The 17,845-nt window shown below is 38.0% G+C and overlaps 1 protein-coding gene across 3 annotated transcripts; it reads left to right on the forward strand.

Moving 5' to 3' along the window:
- The first annotated feature begins 387 nt into the window (after positions 1–387).
- Positions 388–3,715, forward strand: LOC113321083. 3 transcript variants are annotated; one of them, XM_026568963.1, is made up of 7 exons: positions 388–593; positions 802–903; positions 1,036–1,539; positions 1,635–1,787; positions 1,905–2,081; positions 2,163–2,605; positions 2,689–3,715. In XM_026568963.1, the coding sequence occupies exons 1-7, from the start codon at positions 410–412 to the stop codon at positions 3,352–3,354; spliced, it is 2,229 nt and encodes a 742-aa protein (XP_026424748.1). In that variant the 5' UTR covers positions 388–409; the 3' UTR covers positions 3,355–3,715. The 3 variants fall into 3 exon arrangements, with proteins under 3 accessions (XP_026424748.1, XP_026424750.1, XP_026424749.1); XM_026568965.1 differs by having other exon boundaries at positions 1,641–1,787; XM_026568964.1 differs by having other exon boundaries at positions 808–903.
- Positions 3,716–17,845: the final 14,130 nt, after the last annotated feature.

Genomic DNA, 17,845 nt, shown 5'->3' on the forward strand with positions numbered 1-17,845 from the left:
AAATATCCCTTTAAACACTTGATGCTCACTTCATTGTCTCCCAAATGTTTCTCCTTTTTATTTATCAATCATTAAAGATTTGACATTAATGGTAATGTTGATAATTAAGAAAGTATTTAACATTGGTAAATACTGCATATGGTGTTTTACAAGCAAAATATCAATACACAGATCCGTCAGGGTAGTTATTAAATTATCTGTTGAGTATAAAAATAAATTCAGCCGATCACTGTGGTATAATGGTGAAGTTTTTTCATAATGATATCAATGACTTAATACGAAACTTGTCATTTACGGAATCCATGTTTGTTACTCTTTGCACACATGATATATAGTCACCCCATCTCCTCTCTTTTATCTATGAAACTTCTCCTCTATATCCCCCATCTTAAAAACCTCTTCCATCGCAATGTCTGCTAAAGAAATAGGTGATAATCGACCAAACCAAGAAATGACAGAGATTAAAGAGTTACTTAAAGTACTCGTTCAATCTCAAGACCAACAAGCAGAAGCTCAAGCACAACAAGCAAATACTCAAAATCAAATGCTAGAGGTATTAAGAAGAATTGACATTGCTAGTAATAAACAAACAGGTATAGTTTACCATTCGTTTTGTGATTTCATACTGGTTATACTGGAGAAAGTAAACCTAGGTTATATCTCAAAAATTGTCAAATTATTGATCTGTAAATGTAAAGATCGAATTAATGTCAAATGAAATTCACATGTATATTCATGATTTGGCATGATAACATTTTCAATATCTGGTCGAGTTTAAGTTTCTAAATATGTCTCATGTAGAAGCAGATACTGTCAAAAACATTAGTGATGATTCTGAAGAGATCACAAAGGAACCTGGTGGTGATGGCACTGATGGGAAAGAAAATCAGCCACCAAAAGTCGGTAAGCTATGTTTGGATAATTACCAGAGTCTTTTTCATCAAATGATCATATTTGGAATTTTTATATTTCTTTTTAGTTAAGTTATTAATAGTTTTTTATTTTTATTTTGTTTCTGGGTGTTGTGTTACGAAGAGGAAGTAATTCGCAAAGCGGAATATTACCCCGATAGAAATGACTTATTGCATGCTGGTGACTGCGAAAAGACGATCGAGTTTCTTAAAAACAATCCTGAAGTTGTCAACCAAGGAGTAACACATAGATCACATACAGTATTACATATAGCTATATTCGATAAGAGAGGAATGAAGCTTATTGAGGAAATTGTGAAACTTATGTCACCAGAATTTCTCGAATACAGAGCTGGGGTATATAATTACACAGCACTTCACTACGCTGCCCAGGATGGAAATTTCGAAGCTGTTGTATTATTGATAACTAAGAATCCGAGGTTGCCTCTGCTACGTGATAAAAGAGGATTTACACCACTCGATATAGCTCTTCAAAATGTTTCAATTTACCAGAAGGAGGTAGTTGAGTATCTTTACTCTGTAACTAAAGACGTGGTAGACGAGAATCCATTCTCGGGGGTTGAGGGTGCTTCTACTTTATGCGAATTAATTCAGGCCTATTTCTACGGTGGGTTGGCAAAACTAACTAGTGTTACTATTCCATTCGTACGTACATGTTGCTTATATGACAAGTTAATTCGTTATATATGTTTTCGTACGTAGATATAGCACTCTGCCTAGTCATGAAGTTTCCCACACTGGCTACGACGAAATCAAATAGATTTGGTATGTGCGGATTGGAGATGATGGTTCGGAGGCCCTTTGCATTCCAAAGTGGCGCTAAGCTGACATGGTGGCACAACCTCATTTATTCGTGTAATTTTCATTTTAGTAATTGATATCATTTTTTTTTTTGGTACTTGTGTCTAAGTTGATTATTTATTTAAAATGCTTTTGTTCATATATAAAATTAATCTAACTGTAAATGTGCAGTAATTCAAGTGGATATGAAAACTACATGTATCCAATCAGTGGAACCAGCCGAATGCACCATTAGAGACGAAGAGAACCCTGCGCCAGAAAACTTAGATGCCAACAAAATACAAGAAAGCTCAAAAGTCCCCTCATCAACTACTTATAAAGGACACATCATGCCTTATCTAACACGCGGTATTTTCCTTGTGATATTACCTCCACTTTAATTTTTTTAAGTGCTTGATTAATGTAAGCTTCGTTTGGCTCTTATTTTAGCGATTGGCATCGAACATCTATATAAACAGAAGCTGGTGCACCAACAAGCAAATGCATTGATTAAGCAAATAATAGTAGATATCTGCAAGTCCACTACATTATTAAACTTTTTGAGGAAAAACCCAAACATCATGAAGAAAGCTATAAAGCATGGGATCATAGAATTCGTAGCGGAGTGTCTGGAAAAGAATAATAATCTCATTTTTTATAAGATACCAGTAGAAAACATGTTACAGATGGCTATTACAGAACGGAAGGAAATCATAGTCACATTCATATGTAAAACCGCTGACAAACTTGGAGATAAGAATTATCTAGTTTCTAAAAGAGATGCGGACAACAATACCATTTTGCATCATGCTGCCAAGCTAGCGCCTTTAGCTCAACTCAGTCTAGTCTCAGGTGCAGCGCTCCAAATGCAACGAGAAATGCAATGGTATAAGGTAAGGTTCATAATTTCGTTTCATAGTAACAAGTAACATTTTTTTCTGATTAATTACCTCTGCCAAAATTTCATATCATGCAGGGGATAAAAAGTATCTTACGTGAAAGTGATCGGTACACGAGAAATGAAAATGGAGATACAGCTAAATTTATATTTACCGAGGCACACAAGGATTTAGTGAAAGAGGGACGAGATTGGTTGAAAGATACATCTGGATCGTGCATGATAGTTGGTGCCTTAATCGCAACTGTGGCATTTGCAGCTGCTTTCACTGTGCCAGGAGGTAACATCAGTGAAAGTAACAACGCTATGAACGGCACCCCAATTTTTTTGGGACAGTCCTCATTCACTGTGTTTGCAGTGTCAGACGCCTTAGCTCTATTTTCTTCAATCACATCCGTGCTCATGTTCTTAGCAATATATACTTCGAGATTTGCCGAAGGAGATTTTCTAAAGTCTCTACCACAAAAGTTAATATTCGGTCTTGCAACTCTCTTTATATCTATGGTGGCTATTTTGGTAGCTTTCGGCGCATCACTGCTTATAGTCGTTGGAAGCAGATTTGGGCAGGCCTTAATTCCAATAACCTTGTTTGGTTGTTGTCCATTGGCCCTCTTTGCATGGTTGCAATTGCCATTGTTTGTTGAAATGGTTCGTACTACATATTGCGGTGGTCTCTTTAAGAAACATGCATTTGTCGATATTTCCTCTCAGTACAAATCGAGGATAAAGAAAAAGAAAAATTAACAACAAAAAGAAGGAGGATACGTTGATGAACCGACCTAGAAAAAGGTAATCGAATGGTTCTGTGTGACAGTAACTCTATGTAAGTTACTAATAAGTAATAAGAGTATAAATCCTTAAAGTGTCGCATATTTTATTCATTTTTATTAATTGAAATGTGTAACAGAGGAAACAAATTATTGTGCATCTGTCAATGATATACATCCGGCGGGCTCAACCCCGCCGGTTGTACCGCAAGAAAGAAATTGGTAGTCCCCTTGTGACCGGGTGAATTTGTAGGTGGTGGGTTTAGTACGAGTCTCACTCCTTGTTTCTTGTGGTACAATCCGTGGGGTTGAGCCTGTTGGATGTAAATCATTTTCGTCAGTTTGGTCGTGTCTGCAGTAATTCTCTCGTCCCTTAAAAAGACTGCTACCTCTCATCAGGTTGACAGACAAGGAAGAAGAAAAATTCCAATTTGAAGAGTTCAAAGTCTGGATATGTACTTGTTTGATATAATTTTTACACAAGCAGTTGTCTTAGTACGGTAAAATTTCAATAAATTAATAATGTTTGGACTGATAAATTTTATCAATTTAGCGAAATATTAATTTATCGATAAATTAATACGTTATTAAATTATCGAAACACTCTAAATTTAAATTTCAAAAATAAAATAAAATAAAATATTTAAGTTAAACTTAATGGTTTCCCGTAATAACAACTATTTTGAGATATTATTTTCAATTCAAATTAATGTGTAATAGATTTTTGGCATATAATATAATATATTGCATATTATGTGCACAAATTTATATATCTTTTGATGTTAAAAGAAACAAAAAACAACAACACAAAAGAAGAGCGTAACAATAGCTCATACTTCTCATCTCAAAGGTGTCAAAAAATCCACGATGAAAAACGAGATTCGAAAAGCATTGTGTGAGTATAGTCCTTCCAATCCAAATTTGACTCAAACAGAAACACAAAAATGGCTGCTTGAAAAATTTAACATACAAGTGTATCAAGGAACGATATCAAATACAATTAAGCGTGCATCGAGTACATATCTCAAGTGAATCCAGTCTCTCGTAAAGAAGCAATCTTATCAATAGTCAAGCTAAATGATTTCCTCCTACAATTTGAAAAATGCACTCCTGAAATCCTCAAGGGACTACAAAAAAATTAGAGATGAAATCAAGTGTTGCATAAATGTGAACAAGAAACAAACAACTTTGGAAACTTATTTTAGTAACACACCAGTAATGTAATGCTATTATAATGATTATTAATTTATATTTCAGTTGGACCCTATTGGATACTTAAAATTTTATTATCTTGTAAATTTAACAAGATTAGTAATTTAATACACTTGCCCGAGTCGGAATTGGCAAAAAGTATTATTTTAGCGAAGTTATTAATTTATCGCGGATTAATTTATCGAAATTTCACTGTAGTTTGACACAGAAAGTATTGCCTCAGTATTATGCTATCTATGAACTCAAATAGTTGCGAGTTAATTGATATTGAAGTTATTGCTCTAGATCAATGAGACTGGTCTTACATGCGTTTTACCTCAGAAACATCCACGAGGTTATCTTTTATTTTTTTTTATTTTGTTCTTCTCGCAATTTTATCTAAACTTTCCATCAAAATGATGAAATTTCGTGACACAAACATTGAGTTTGTAAATAAATACAAGTCGAATTTTCCATCCTTGGTTTCCATATGAAACTGTTCTTCATCTTACTTGGAATTGGAATGCACCATATTGCCAAGGAAACTGTAAAATAAAAAAAAGTCGAACTTTCCATCCTTGAGAGACCCTCATGTTCGGAAGGGTTAGCATCCTTCCACTCTTTGTTCTTTTTTAAAGTATTCAATAAGAAATTAAACAATCAGATAATATTTTATATTGCAGGTGGTAAGAGCAAAACATCTCTTATTATCGTAGGCATTCTAATACAGTAGTTGCAGGAAAACCTACAACCACACCCCAATGTATCTAAACAATCACTAAAGTAATCATAATGAATTCTTTGTTAATTTTCAAGTATTATAATTGGATATAATAGATAACAATGACCTTACAATGAATTTACTTGCTTTCCAAATAAACTTTCTCTCTCCTAGTTTCCTGTCTAACACACACTAAAACATCTCTTCTATGTGATGACCTCTTTCCTTTATATAGGTGTTGATGGTGGTTTTTAGCTTAGGGTTAAAATCGTAAAACTGTACATCTGACGTGACCTCACTATGACCATTAGCTTATTTATTAGGACAATCAATATGCCTAGTAAGAATTACCAGGGTACCTTTTTTTTATGTGTCATATTCCACGGCAGAACCCTTAACATTGACCGACATCATCTATGCCAAACCCTAATTTCTATCGCGCCAAGGCATGCCAACCATGCCAGTCGCACCACTATGCCAATGGAAAATCATGCCAGCCACGCCTCCGCGCCAAGGCATGCCAACTATGCCAGCCGCACCACCATGTCAGCCACGTTTCCGCGCCAAGGCATGCCATGCCAGCCACATCTCCGCGCCAAGTCATGCCAACTATGCCAGCCGCACCACTGTGCCAATGGCATGCCATGCCGTCCACGTCTCCGCGCCAAGGCATGCCAACCATGCCAGCCGCACCACAGTGCCGATGGCATGCCATGCCAGCCACGTCTCCGCGCCAAGTCATGCCAACCATGCCATCCGCACCACTGTGCCTATGGCATGCCATGCCATCCACTTCCCCGCGCCAAGGCATGCCAACCATGCCAGCCGCACCAGTGTGCCAATGGCATGTCATGCCAGCCACGTCTCCACACCAAGGAATGCCAACCATGCCAGCCACGTCTCCGCACCAAGGCATGCCAACCATGCCAGCCACCTTGACGCGCATAAGCCATGCCATGTCGGCCTTCCCTTCACGGCTGCTAAAACGAAGGCATGCGACAATCAAAGGCCTCCCTTCCATCTTAGATGCAAATATTAGCCGTCTAAGGTCACCAACCAACGCATGGTAACCTTTGGACCAAAACCCTAGTTTAGCCGCGCCTAAACCGCGCTAAGGCATGCCGACCATGCCACATGTGCTAATGGAATGCCCCCACCTTGCCGCGCCTAAGCCATGCCATACCGACCTTCCCTTCACGGCTGCTAAAACGAAGGCCTGCGACAATCAACGGCCACCCTTCCATCTTAGATGCAAATCTTAGCCGTCCAAGGTCACCAACCAACGCATGGTAGCCTTTGTCCCAACGCCAAAACCCTAATTTTGGCCACGCATAAACCGCGCCAAGGCATGCTGGCCACGCCACATGTGCCAATGGCATGCCAGCCACATTGCCGCGCCATACCATGTCGGCCTTCCCTTTGTGGCTGCCAAAACAAAGGCTTGCGACGATCAACGGTCATCTTTCCATCTAAGATGCAAATCTTAGCCGTCCAAGATCACCAACCAACACATGGTAACCTTTGGACCAACGCCAAAACTCTAGTTTTGGCCATGCCTAAGCCGCGCCAAGGCATGCTGTCCATGCCACATGTGCCAATGGCATGTCATCCACCTTGCCGCGCCTAAACCATACCATGCCGGCCTTCCCTTTACAGCTACCAAAACGAAGGATTGCGACGATCAACGACCACCTTTCCACCTAAGATGCATATTTTATCCGTCCAAGGTTACCAACCAACGCATGGCAACTTTTGGCCCGACACCAAGCCATAGTTTTGGTCGCGCCCAAACAAATCCAAAATCCTAAATTTTGGCCTCGCCTAAACTATGTCATATTAAAGCCATGCCGACCATGCTTTTATGCCACTGGCTACCAAACGTAGGGTTGCAATAATCGACGGCTACCTTTCCTCTCAAGATGCAGAATCTCGACCGTTGAAGGTCAGCACCGAGCTGGAAAGTCTCCCAAGATCAACTTACCAAACAACAACAACATGCTATATGTTTTCCGCGAAAACACTCGAGACATCAACACATGTCACAAACTGGGGATGCTCATTGGGTATTGGTTTAGCGGTTTACATCGTGTGGCGTACACTACGTCCGTTACAGGACAGTGTCATAAGGATGAGGCGGTTAGTAAATACAGGGAGTAATGGTGAAACGCTTTCCTTCATTATGGAACATCAATTCCAGGCGTTACCAGTTACCACCTCCTCCCATTTACTCATCCGTTTCCATTCCTTACGAGACCAGAGTACGTTTCACTTCGACTTATATAAATAGGTCTTACCTATTTCCACCGAACAAAAAATTTCAGGTCAGGAGCACACAACAATCAGAAAACATTTGCTAGATTTCCATCTGTTAGCTTCCCACTTTCTGATACAAGTTGTGAAACAACTACTTTTCCAGAATCAACTATTCTGGTTTCAACACTCTCTTCGCTTCTCTTACCAAAACCAACCCTTCTCCTTCACTTTGTGACCGAAGCAATTCTGGAACGTCCATTTCTTGGTTTAGGCCGGATATGTACAGATTGATCTCTCGAATCTAAAGTACTCCCTTGCAGTACATTGTTTAGGGTTAAACTCGTTTCTCACTCACACACCCGAAATTACCAAAATCAGCAGAAACCGTTTTCACCCACAAACAATAGGATTCCTCATAGTGGATGACAGCTAAGAGATCCACTATTTTTGGAATCAATATGAGATACATTCGCTTATTTACACTCATTCATTCTCGCACAGCTTATACTTCGCAAAGAACATCACACTTTACTCGTGACTTTGCTGACATCATCCAATACGTCACTTCACCTTTTCCATGTGTGATAGTCCTCGCTTACATCAGATAATCCTTACTTCGCATTTCTATTGATATGTGCGATATTCCACTCCTACATTTTGCCTCTTCTCATTTCGCTTACATTGTGAAGTAAGCGATATGAAAAATTTCCATCATATAATATCGCATGTGTATATATTTTTGTATTCTATCTTGCCGACATTCCTCCGGAATTCCAGTTTTCCTTAATTACGCGTGTATTTTTAACCACTTATTATCTTACACGTCCTTTTAACCGCCTGTTTTTATCCGTTCATTCGTCGCATTAATGAAATCTTGAAAAATGGGACTGATCTTTCCTTATATAGCTTCTTTCGTCTTCTTCTTTGTGCTTTTTACTTCCTACTTTCTTGTTTCATCTTCCCTGCTAATGCTTTCACTGATTAAAACTAAAACTTATTTCATCAAATAACTTACTTCTTTTACTCATCTTCATTCCCATTCTAAAAATGAATCTTGCTGGTAAGAAGAAGGAGACAGGATTCAACAGGTTGAAGAACGAATTCCATTCGAGAGGTTACTCACTTTCTCTTCCCTCATCATCTAACTATTCATCCAAACTCAATCTTGATTTGATCAATTCCGATCAATGGAACAATCAAAGAGTTATTGTTTCATTGGGACAACTTTATATTCTTCCAATTCCCTTGTTCAACCCAGAAATACCCCTATTCTATGAAATTGTTGCTGATGATCGATTCGCACGAGGAATATTCCAACTATGTGGTAATGCGATCAGAATAACAATTGAATATTCTCGTCGCGCAGCTGGTTTAGAGTCCTCTTACCCTTATGAGGTACGAAAAGAATCGCATCATGATAAGGTCATCGATTATACCGAATACACTCTTGATAACTTCTTCAAAAATTACTCTATTGAAATTATGAAGAGAAATTTAACTAAATGGGCCGTTCGCATAAGAAGAAAAGATGGTATTGCTGAAGATGATAAGATCATGCGAGATGTTGATTAGAATGACAAATCTAATAGTTCTGCTTGCAGATATAATGACTCAAGCTGGCTTAATTTCCCTGTCATTCTAGAAGGTCCTTATATTTCTGGTAAAGTTTCAGGATAGCTCTGATATTCCTCTTCCCGCAAAGTTTTCTTCTTACCAACCTTGGAAGTTTGTACTTTTCGAAGCTGAGGCAAAGAAAGTGTTACGGTGGCTTCGCATAAATGTTCTCGCATAATTTCCTTCCAAATTCTTATAGTCGCATAAATGTTCTCAATCTCGCATAATAATCCCACTTTTTGCAGGCTGCTAAGAGGGAAAGACTTCACACAATGCATCAGCTTCGCAGAATAATAAAGTAAGAAACATTTATTTTAACAATATTGTTGCCTCTGTTTCTTATCTTGATTATTCGCGTAGGTGAAATCTTTGGGTGATAAGATTTCATGTAAAGGTAAAAATATTCCTAAAAGGCCTACGTCTAAATCTTCATCAAAAACGACATCGTCAATGGATGATCTCTCTATGAAGCGTAAAAGATACGATTCTTCTTCAAGTTCAGAGTCTAGTGAGGATGACATCATTGCTTCTGAGGATTCATTAGTTCCCCCTTCTTTGAAAGAGTTGTCCAATCTTTTTGCTGGAGATCTTCTGATTGTTGTTGATGATGAAGAATTAAATCGTGCTTTTGGAATGGTTTTTAAAATATGCGATGCTCCTAATTTAGATGATCCATCTCTTCGTGGAGCTGCCTCTGCGATAAATCCGAACCTCCAATTCAAAATCGGCTCTTTGGTAACATTTGCAACTTTATCTTTTGTTTTTTCTTTAGTCTTACTTTATTCCTGATCGTAATACTTCCTTTTGTTCTCGCAGGGAGCCCTTTTATCTTATGTAATCTCCTTAGACTACCAAAGGAGACTTATTAAACTTGAGAAAGAAAATGCCAAGTTTAAAGCTGAGAATTCAACCATATCTGATCTAATTCGCAGAGCCTGAGAGAGAAATGATGAACTCATTGGTATGTAGCCTTTATTTTCCTTCTAAATAGAGAAATGATAATTCGCATTTCTTATTTTGTTATATTCGCAGACATGTATAACCTTTCGGATGAGGCTGCCAATCTCCCTGATGATGAAACCCTTTTAGAACACCTTAATTCTTCTTTAAATAACTATCCCAACCAAGGATTTGAAAATCTGAGTTCGGAATAATTAAGATTGAAATATGATGGTCTTAGAAAAATTCATAGATCTTTATTGACCACATTTAATAACTTTAAACATCGTCTTCATGAGAGCCAAGAACAGATTCAAGTTTTGGAAACAAAGAAGAATAAGCTTATTGATGAGAAAGATGAGATTGCTTTTAAGGGTGCGAAAGCACTAGAAAAATTCCAAGAATCCATTGTTGAGGTTCAAAAAGAACTTGATTTAGCTTTGAGCGAAAAGAACATACTTGTCGAAGTAAGAAATTTAATTCGCTCTCAGCTTCTCATAGAAAGCAAAGCTGAATTTATTTAGGTTACTAGGGTTCTGAATGATGCTAGAGAGGATTTATCTATAAACGTGAGTCTTCAAGCTGAACATTCCGCATTGGCTAAAGACATTGTTTCCAATTATGAAGGTTAAATATTGCTCTTTTAATACCTGTCTTTTCTTTGGGAATAAAATCTTGTTTTTATATATCCTAACCTGCTTATTCATATTTCGCAGATAAGGAGAAGAATTATCTTCATAAGATTGAAGAATTAGAAACTCGCTTAGCTTCTGAAGAAAAAGATTTATCTGGTCGCAACTCTAAGTATCAGTAATTAAAGAAGAACTTCACCATCATGGTTTCAAACAATAGTAATGATGTTAATTGTGCTCGCGAAGCTGCTGTTAAGAAAGTCTGATTTGAGAATAACATCCCTCTTACAAAGTATAAATTTCCAGAAATCTCTGTCAATAAACATATTTCTGATATCTCAGACACTGAAGGAGAAGATGAAGAATCTGAAGAAGAAATAAGAGGTTCTGAGGCTGAGTGAGATGAAGAAAATGAAGATTAATCATTTTCACTTGTTGTAAATTCTCTGCCTTCTGAATATTTTCATGTAACCTTAAAAACATGCACCTTTGGAGCATTAATTTTCACTCCTTTAATATAACTTCATGTTGTTCGCATTCGCGTCCAAAATATCATTCTCTCGCATGTATATGAGTCTATCAACTGAGGCAAATAACATTTCCTTTGCATTCCCATTCTTGCCTTTTTTAATTGACACATCTTGATAGACTTAGTATGATTAATTATATTTTATAGTTCTTCACGCATTTTGTGCGAATGCGTTCGCAATATTCTTTTTTCCCTATGAATTCCTACAAAACAAAATTAGTTTAAAATTTTATGTTTATCGCAAGGTCTTATCTTCCTCAATTTTGTGCGATGAGCTGCAGGCGGTCTTTACATTGTAATTTATCGACCCATTGACCTCATCTTATTTTTTTCTTGTATTATTTCCTCTTCGGTTTTATTGCATAAATATGATAAGTCTTAATACTCCCTTGAGTAAAAATCCTTATGACATTTACGTCTTTTGACACAATTCAGCTCCTTAATGGAGGATGTTGTCCTTATCTTCCCCCTGATTGCCCCTTCAAGGAAGCTTACCTCTACCGGGTTAAGGTTATGGCTCTTCCCATCCGGTTAATTCAGCAACCAGTTGATTTCGTAGTCTCACATCCCAACACCGATGAGGTTTATGGTTGCTAGACACACCCTAAGTGGGGTATCTTCGGACCGAGTGCATCATAGTCAAGACTTGTCAAGAGTGGCAAGGTACGCTCCAGACGCCCTGGGCACTCTTGACTCAACCGTGTACCTCGTCGCCCTGATCGAGTTTCTGCACTCCTTAGGAGAGACTTTATCACCTTAGTCTCTCAATCTAATATTATTATCTTAGACTGAAAATTTAAGGTACCTCTCCCGGATGGGCATTTTCGTTTGTTCTCACCCCAAATATCCATGACTCAAGTTCCAGGGTCGGTGTTGCTTTCCCTTGGGTCATGCTTTCTAGGTTTCTCCGACTTTGACGTGTGATAGGTCTTACTTTTTTCCTCTTGCATGTATGCGAACTATGTTGCACGCCACATCCGGATTCCTAGTCTATCTTGATAAAAATTATCATTTCTGGTGCCTTTTATTAAGATCTTATTATAAAGATTCTAATTTTTCTTTTCTTGACACGACATCACTTCATGAAATTATAATTTGTCATTCCATTTTCAATTTTTTGAGTTTATAAAACTCTGGTACATAGACTTCTTATTAACTTGTTTCTCATAAAGAAAGACATGTCCATTCCCCATATTATTCACTTATCCCCTTCAGTTTTTGTGTCTCCTTAAGCTCGCAGATACTTTTCAGAATATTATTTCGGATAACCTTTTCAATGTCCTACGTGCGATAACCATCGCACACGTCATTTTTGTCTTGAAAACACAACTTCTGCCTCTGTATTCTCTCTGCTTCTGTAGTAGTAATATTTCTGGTTCGCTTAGTATCATTACTCACAGAAAACCCTGCTTCGATATTTTTCTTATCTGTTTGTCCAACATTATATACTGCGTCCACCATTAACCTCTCAGCTCTTTGACTATCTGCAGCATGCTTTTTCCAATTTCTTCGCTTACTCTCTCTTTCTTCACACTTGTCAATGTCAATTTCTTGACAATTTCTACTTTCAATTGTATCTCCTCTTATAATACCAACACCCAGAGGTAAAGGAAATTTTATACACTGATGACATGTTGAGGCTACACCCAAGATACTATGCATCCATGATCTTCCAGTTAGAGCATTATAGGGCGATTCAACATCCTCAACACATAATACAATTTATGTTGGCATATTCTTAAGGATAATCCTCATAGTCACCTCACCTTTTGGCTTGTTCGCATTTCCGTTGAAGCCATAAATTTTATACGTTGAAGGAATCAATTCGTCGTCCCTTCCACCCATGGTTTTGTATGTAGGATAAAAGAGAATGTCGACAGAGCTTCCGGGATATATAAGTATTCTATTTATTCCCCAAGTGTTTGGTTCATCTTCCTCATCATCTTCTACCTTTGGTTTCAGATTAATTCCCAATCTCACTACTAATGGATATTCATGTGATTCCCCTCCTCCTGGTGTTTCTTCCGCACTAAATGAGATAGTTTGTTTTTGCCAATCCTTCAATAGTGACACTTTCGCAAGATTGAGAATTTCTCTTCCATCAGCATCTCTCGCATACACACTACTTAAGACATTGTCATGAAAGTCTTCTATGTTTCTGAATGAATTTACAATTGAATTACAATATAGGTTCTTCGCTTTCGCACCTACTTAAATTACAAATGTATTCTTTCCTTTCTCCTTTGCATATACATTTCCTCCCGATGGTGGTGGTGGTAAATTCTTTGGTTGTTGTGCTAAGAAATGATCCAATTTTCCTTGTTCAATCATTTGCAATATGATTTTCCTCACATTTCTGCAATTACTTATTGTGTGACCATGAAAGCGATAATATACACAAAATTCTCTGCTCCTCCTCCTGGTGATGGTTCATCCCCTACATTATGTGGTTCATTGATTTCTTCCATTAGGATGAAAACTTCCCATACTTCATCTACTGAAATGTTCAGTTTCGGCAAGTTAACTGTTCCCATATTAGCCTTCCAGTTCCTCGTCTTTTATTATAATATGGTTGTTGACCTTCTGAACTTTCTTGTGCATTATCCATTCTTTGAATCTTATTACTACCTCCATGTTTTTGAAATTGTCTGTCTCTAAACTCTTTGTCAAATTCTGCTTGATTTGCACTACCCATGGCTATTAGTGTTTGTTCCATTTCTGCAATGTTCCTTCATTGATTTCCCTGCGACGTACTCGCAACATCATTTGTCAGTCTTGCGAGTAAACTTGCATTTCCACCTTTCGCATCAGGTACTGCAACTGGGGACGACTCATATCTCTTTGTTTCTCCTCAAGTGCTATGTACTCTTCTTGAAATTCGCACAACTCTGACATTCTTATTGTATCCTTTATCCTAAAAATTTGTGTATATAATAAATTTGTAGCGAAAAGAGCATTGATAAATGCAAGAATAAGGTGTCGCTCATCCACTCGTCTTCCCATTTTACTGCACATGGTTCTCCAGCGTGTTTTCAGATGACGCAAACTCTCATTTGTTCTTCCGCAAAGTCCAAATGCCGTGTCAATCCCTGGTCTTGACATATTATTGCTGATATATTATCCTAAAAAGACGTTCTGTAAATGGTGGAGTGATCCAATGGAACCTATTGGTAATCCTTCAAACCATTTCAGAGCTTCCCCCGCTAGGCTAGCAGCAAAATATTTACACATTACTGCGTCATTGTTTTCCCACTGCAATAGAGATCGGGTGTAAGCTTTCACATGTTGTATCACATAGGCGCTTCCATCAAATATTCTAGTGAATGCTGGTAAATTTCACTTAGACGGTATCATTTCCCTTTGAATCTGCTTTGTAAAGGGAGTTTTCCCAGCTTCCTCCAATGCTTCCTCTAGTTGTCTCCTTCCACCATTTCTTTTCGCAGTCATCATTTCTCTTAATTCCGCCATTTCTTTAAGAATTTCTTCACTGAAGCTTTGATTCATATCTTCGCGCATAGGACTTTTTAATCCTTCTTTCCTCATTCTATTCTCATGATTATTTTGACGTACTGCCTCTTGTATATCATATTCTTCAGCTTCTTCTCCTACGCCTTTCAATGTTCTTTTCGATCTGTGCTCTATCATGTCGTTCCTCTTCAACTGTGCGTTCATGTCGATGTCTTGGAATTTCTCTTTCTTGTGGTGCAACCCGTCCTTGTTCTATATCATCCATGCGATGATGTTCGCGCCTCCTTAATCGATTATCATGATTATTTTGACGTAATGCTTCTTCCAATTCTCTCTCTTCAATTTCTTCCCTTCTTCTTTGTTTGTCTCTTTCATTCCTCACACGTATAACTTCCCTTTCACGCTCATTCTCTTCTCTCAACATTTCTGTTCCATGTAATATCATCTGTCCTTGCCTCCAATCCTCTTCTTCTCTTTTAAAATCATGATGTGTGCGACGTAGAAGTTCACGCGGATCTTCATATCGATTAGATCCAAAATCTTGAGCTACATCCCTTCTCCTTTGTTGGTCATGTGGATTATCTTCCATTTGCATATTTTATTCAATAGCTTCTACTCTTTGTCTTCGCCTAGTATCTTCTTGATTAGATCAACTTTGTCTTGATGAACTCTTGCTTGATCTCGACCTTGATCGTGTAGCGCTTCTCGATCTCTGTTCTTGCAATCTAAGATTATCTTCTCTTAAACCATCATTCTGGCGTATCAAATTCACACGCTCTTCATCTTCTCTTTGTCGTTCTGCAATCAATCTTTGTCTAAGCTATGCAATTGTCATATTCTCATCATTCCCCTCAATTCTTCTTATATCCCCAGTTCTTTGTGTTTCCTCTTCAGTTGAACTTGTTTGCGAAGTATGTACGCTCACTTTATCACAATCAATATCATTGTTACGCTCTTGTTCACGCTGAGGTCCAATTGGATTTTCGTTTCCTTGATTTTCTCTTACACTTTCTTCTTGTTGGTCAAGATTTGTAATTCTTCTTCTTTCAGCAATTCTATTGCTCCTTCTGGCTTTTGTTCCTTGTTCAATAGTAGATCCAAGTCTCACCATCTTCAATTTCCAGATCTTACTTTTTCCAAGATTCTATGCATTTACTACCAGGATTTATCACCCAGAGTTGTTTCTGGCGCCAAAAATGTAGTTGCAGGAAAACCTACAACCACACTCCAGTGTATCTAAACAATCACTCAAGTAATAATAATGAATTCTTTATTAATTTTCAAGGATTATAATTGGATACAATGGATAACAATGACCTTACAATGACTTTACTTGCTCTCCAAATAAACTTTCTCTCTCCTAGTTTCTTATCTAACACACACTAAAAGATCTCTTATATGTGATGACCTCTTTCCTTTATATAGGATTCCTCATAGTGGATGACAGCTAAGAGATCCACTATTTTCGGAATCACTGTGCGATACATTCTCTCATTTACACTCACTCATTCTCGCACAGCTTATACTTCGCATAGAACATCACACTTTACTCGTCACTTTGCTGACGTTATTCAATACGTCACTTCACCTTTGCCATGTGCGATAGTCCTCGCTTACATCAGATAATCCTTACTTCGCATACCTATTGATATGTGCGATATTCCACTTCTACAAATACCAACAGTTATATTCACTGCTTTGATCTAGCTACATGATTTAAGCAGCAAAGGATTTACCTCTTGTGGTGGTACTGAGGTAACCAACTCCTTATAATTAGTCACTACTACCACCGGTCTTCATTGCTCGGCATCACAATCGTATCCCATATAATACTTGGTGAGAGCGGACGACTGCTCAACCATAACGTGAGTACTTGTGCAATATGTTCATTAGAGTATCAACCTAAAGAGACACTGATGACTTTGCAGGGTGTAATCACTGTTCTCTTGCTAATTTTCTTGATGTTTGGTTTCATTTTTCAAATGTTAATTATCTTCATGTCTTATGAAATTTATTCTTCAATATATATCTTTCAAATGTTAATTTTCACTCCTTAACCATAAGTTCCCCTTAACTTACATTTGCAATCGCAAATAGTAGAGTTCCATCCTTTTTCGCATGTGCATAAGACTATCAAATGGGGAAAATAACATTCTTTTTTTGTTTGCATTCTCATTCTTGCCTCTGCTAGTTGTCACAGATTGATAGGATAATGAACATAGTGTCGCTCTCTGCCTCAATCACATTTTGTATCATGCGAAACACTTCGCAGCAAACTTATTTTCTGTCAACTCCTGCAAAACAAAGTTAACTTATATCTTATTTTTCTCATGAGGTCTTATTTTTCCTTCCTAATTAAAGGTCTTATTTTTCCCAAAATTTTCTTTGCTCTTGTGCGAAAAAATCACGGGAAGTCTTTAAACTGTGGTATATCGACCCATTGATCTCGCCTTATATTTTTCTTGTATTATTTCCTCTTCATGTTTTTCTTGTGCGTAAATTTGACCAGCCTTAATACTCCCGTGAGTAAAATGCCTCATGACATTTACGTCTTTTGACACAATTCATCTCCCTAATGGAGGGTGTCGTCCTTATATTCCCCTTGGTTGTCCCTTCAAGGAAGCTTACGTCTACCGGGTTAAGGTTGGCTCCTCCCATCCGGTAATACAACAACCAGTTGATTTCGCAGCCTCTTATCCCTCCACCAATAAGGTTTATGGTTACGAGACCGCACCCTAAGTATGGTATCTTCGTACCGAGTGCATCATAGTCAAGACTTGTCAAGAGTGGCAAGGCACTCTCCAGACGCCACGGTCACTCTTGACTCATCCGTGTACCTCGGCTCCCTGATCGAGTTTCTGCGCTCCTTAGGAGAGACTTTGTTACCTTAGTCTTCCAATATAAGGCAACCATCTTAGACTGAAAATTTAAGCACCTCTCCTGGATGGTCTTTTTCATTTTTTCTCACCCCAAATCTCCATAACTCAAGTTCCATGGTCGATGTAGCTTTCCCTTGAGTTATGCTTATCAGGTTTCTCCAAATGTGACGTGCGATAGGTCTTACTTTTTGCCTCTTGAATTTATGCCAACTAGGGTGCACGCCACAGTTGGATACCTCTCT

Source organism: Papaver somniferum, chromosome 11 (genome assembly GCF_003573695.1).
Source record: "Papaver somniferum cultivar HN1 chromosome 11, ASM357369v1, whole genome shotgun sequence".
Taxonomy (NCBI): domain Eukaryota; kingdom Viridiplantae; phylum Streptophyta; class Magnoliopsida; order Ranunculales; family Papaveraceae; genus Papaver; species Papaver somniferum.

Coding starts and splice junctions, on each gene's coding strand:
- LOC113321083 (XM_026568963.1), top strand. CDS start 410: ATGTCTGCTAAAGAAATAGGTGATAATCGACCAAACCAAGAAATGACA. Junction 1,540..1,634: donor AATTCAGGCCTATTTCTACG/GTGGGTTGGCAA, acceptor TTTCGTACGTAG/ATATAGCACTCTGCCTAGTC. Junction 2,606..2,688: donor GAGAAATGCAATGGTATAAG/GTAAGGTTCATA, acceptor CATATCATGCAG/GGGATAAAAAGTATCTTACG.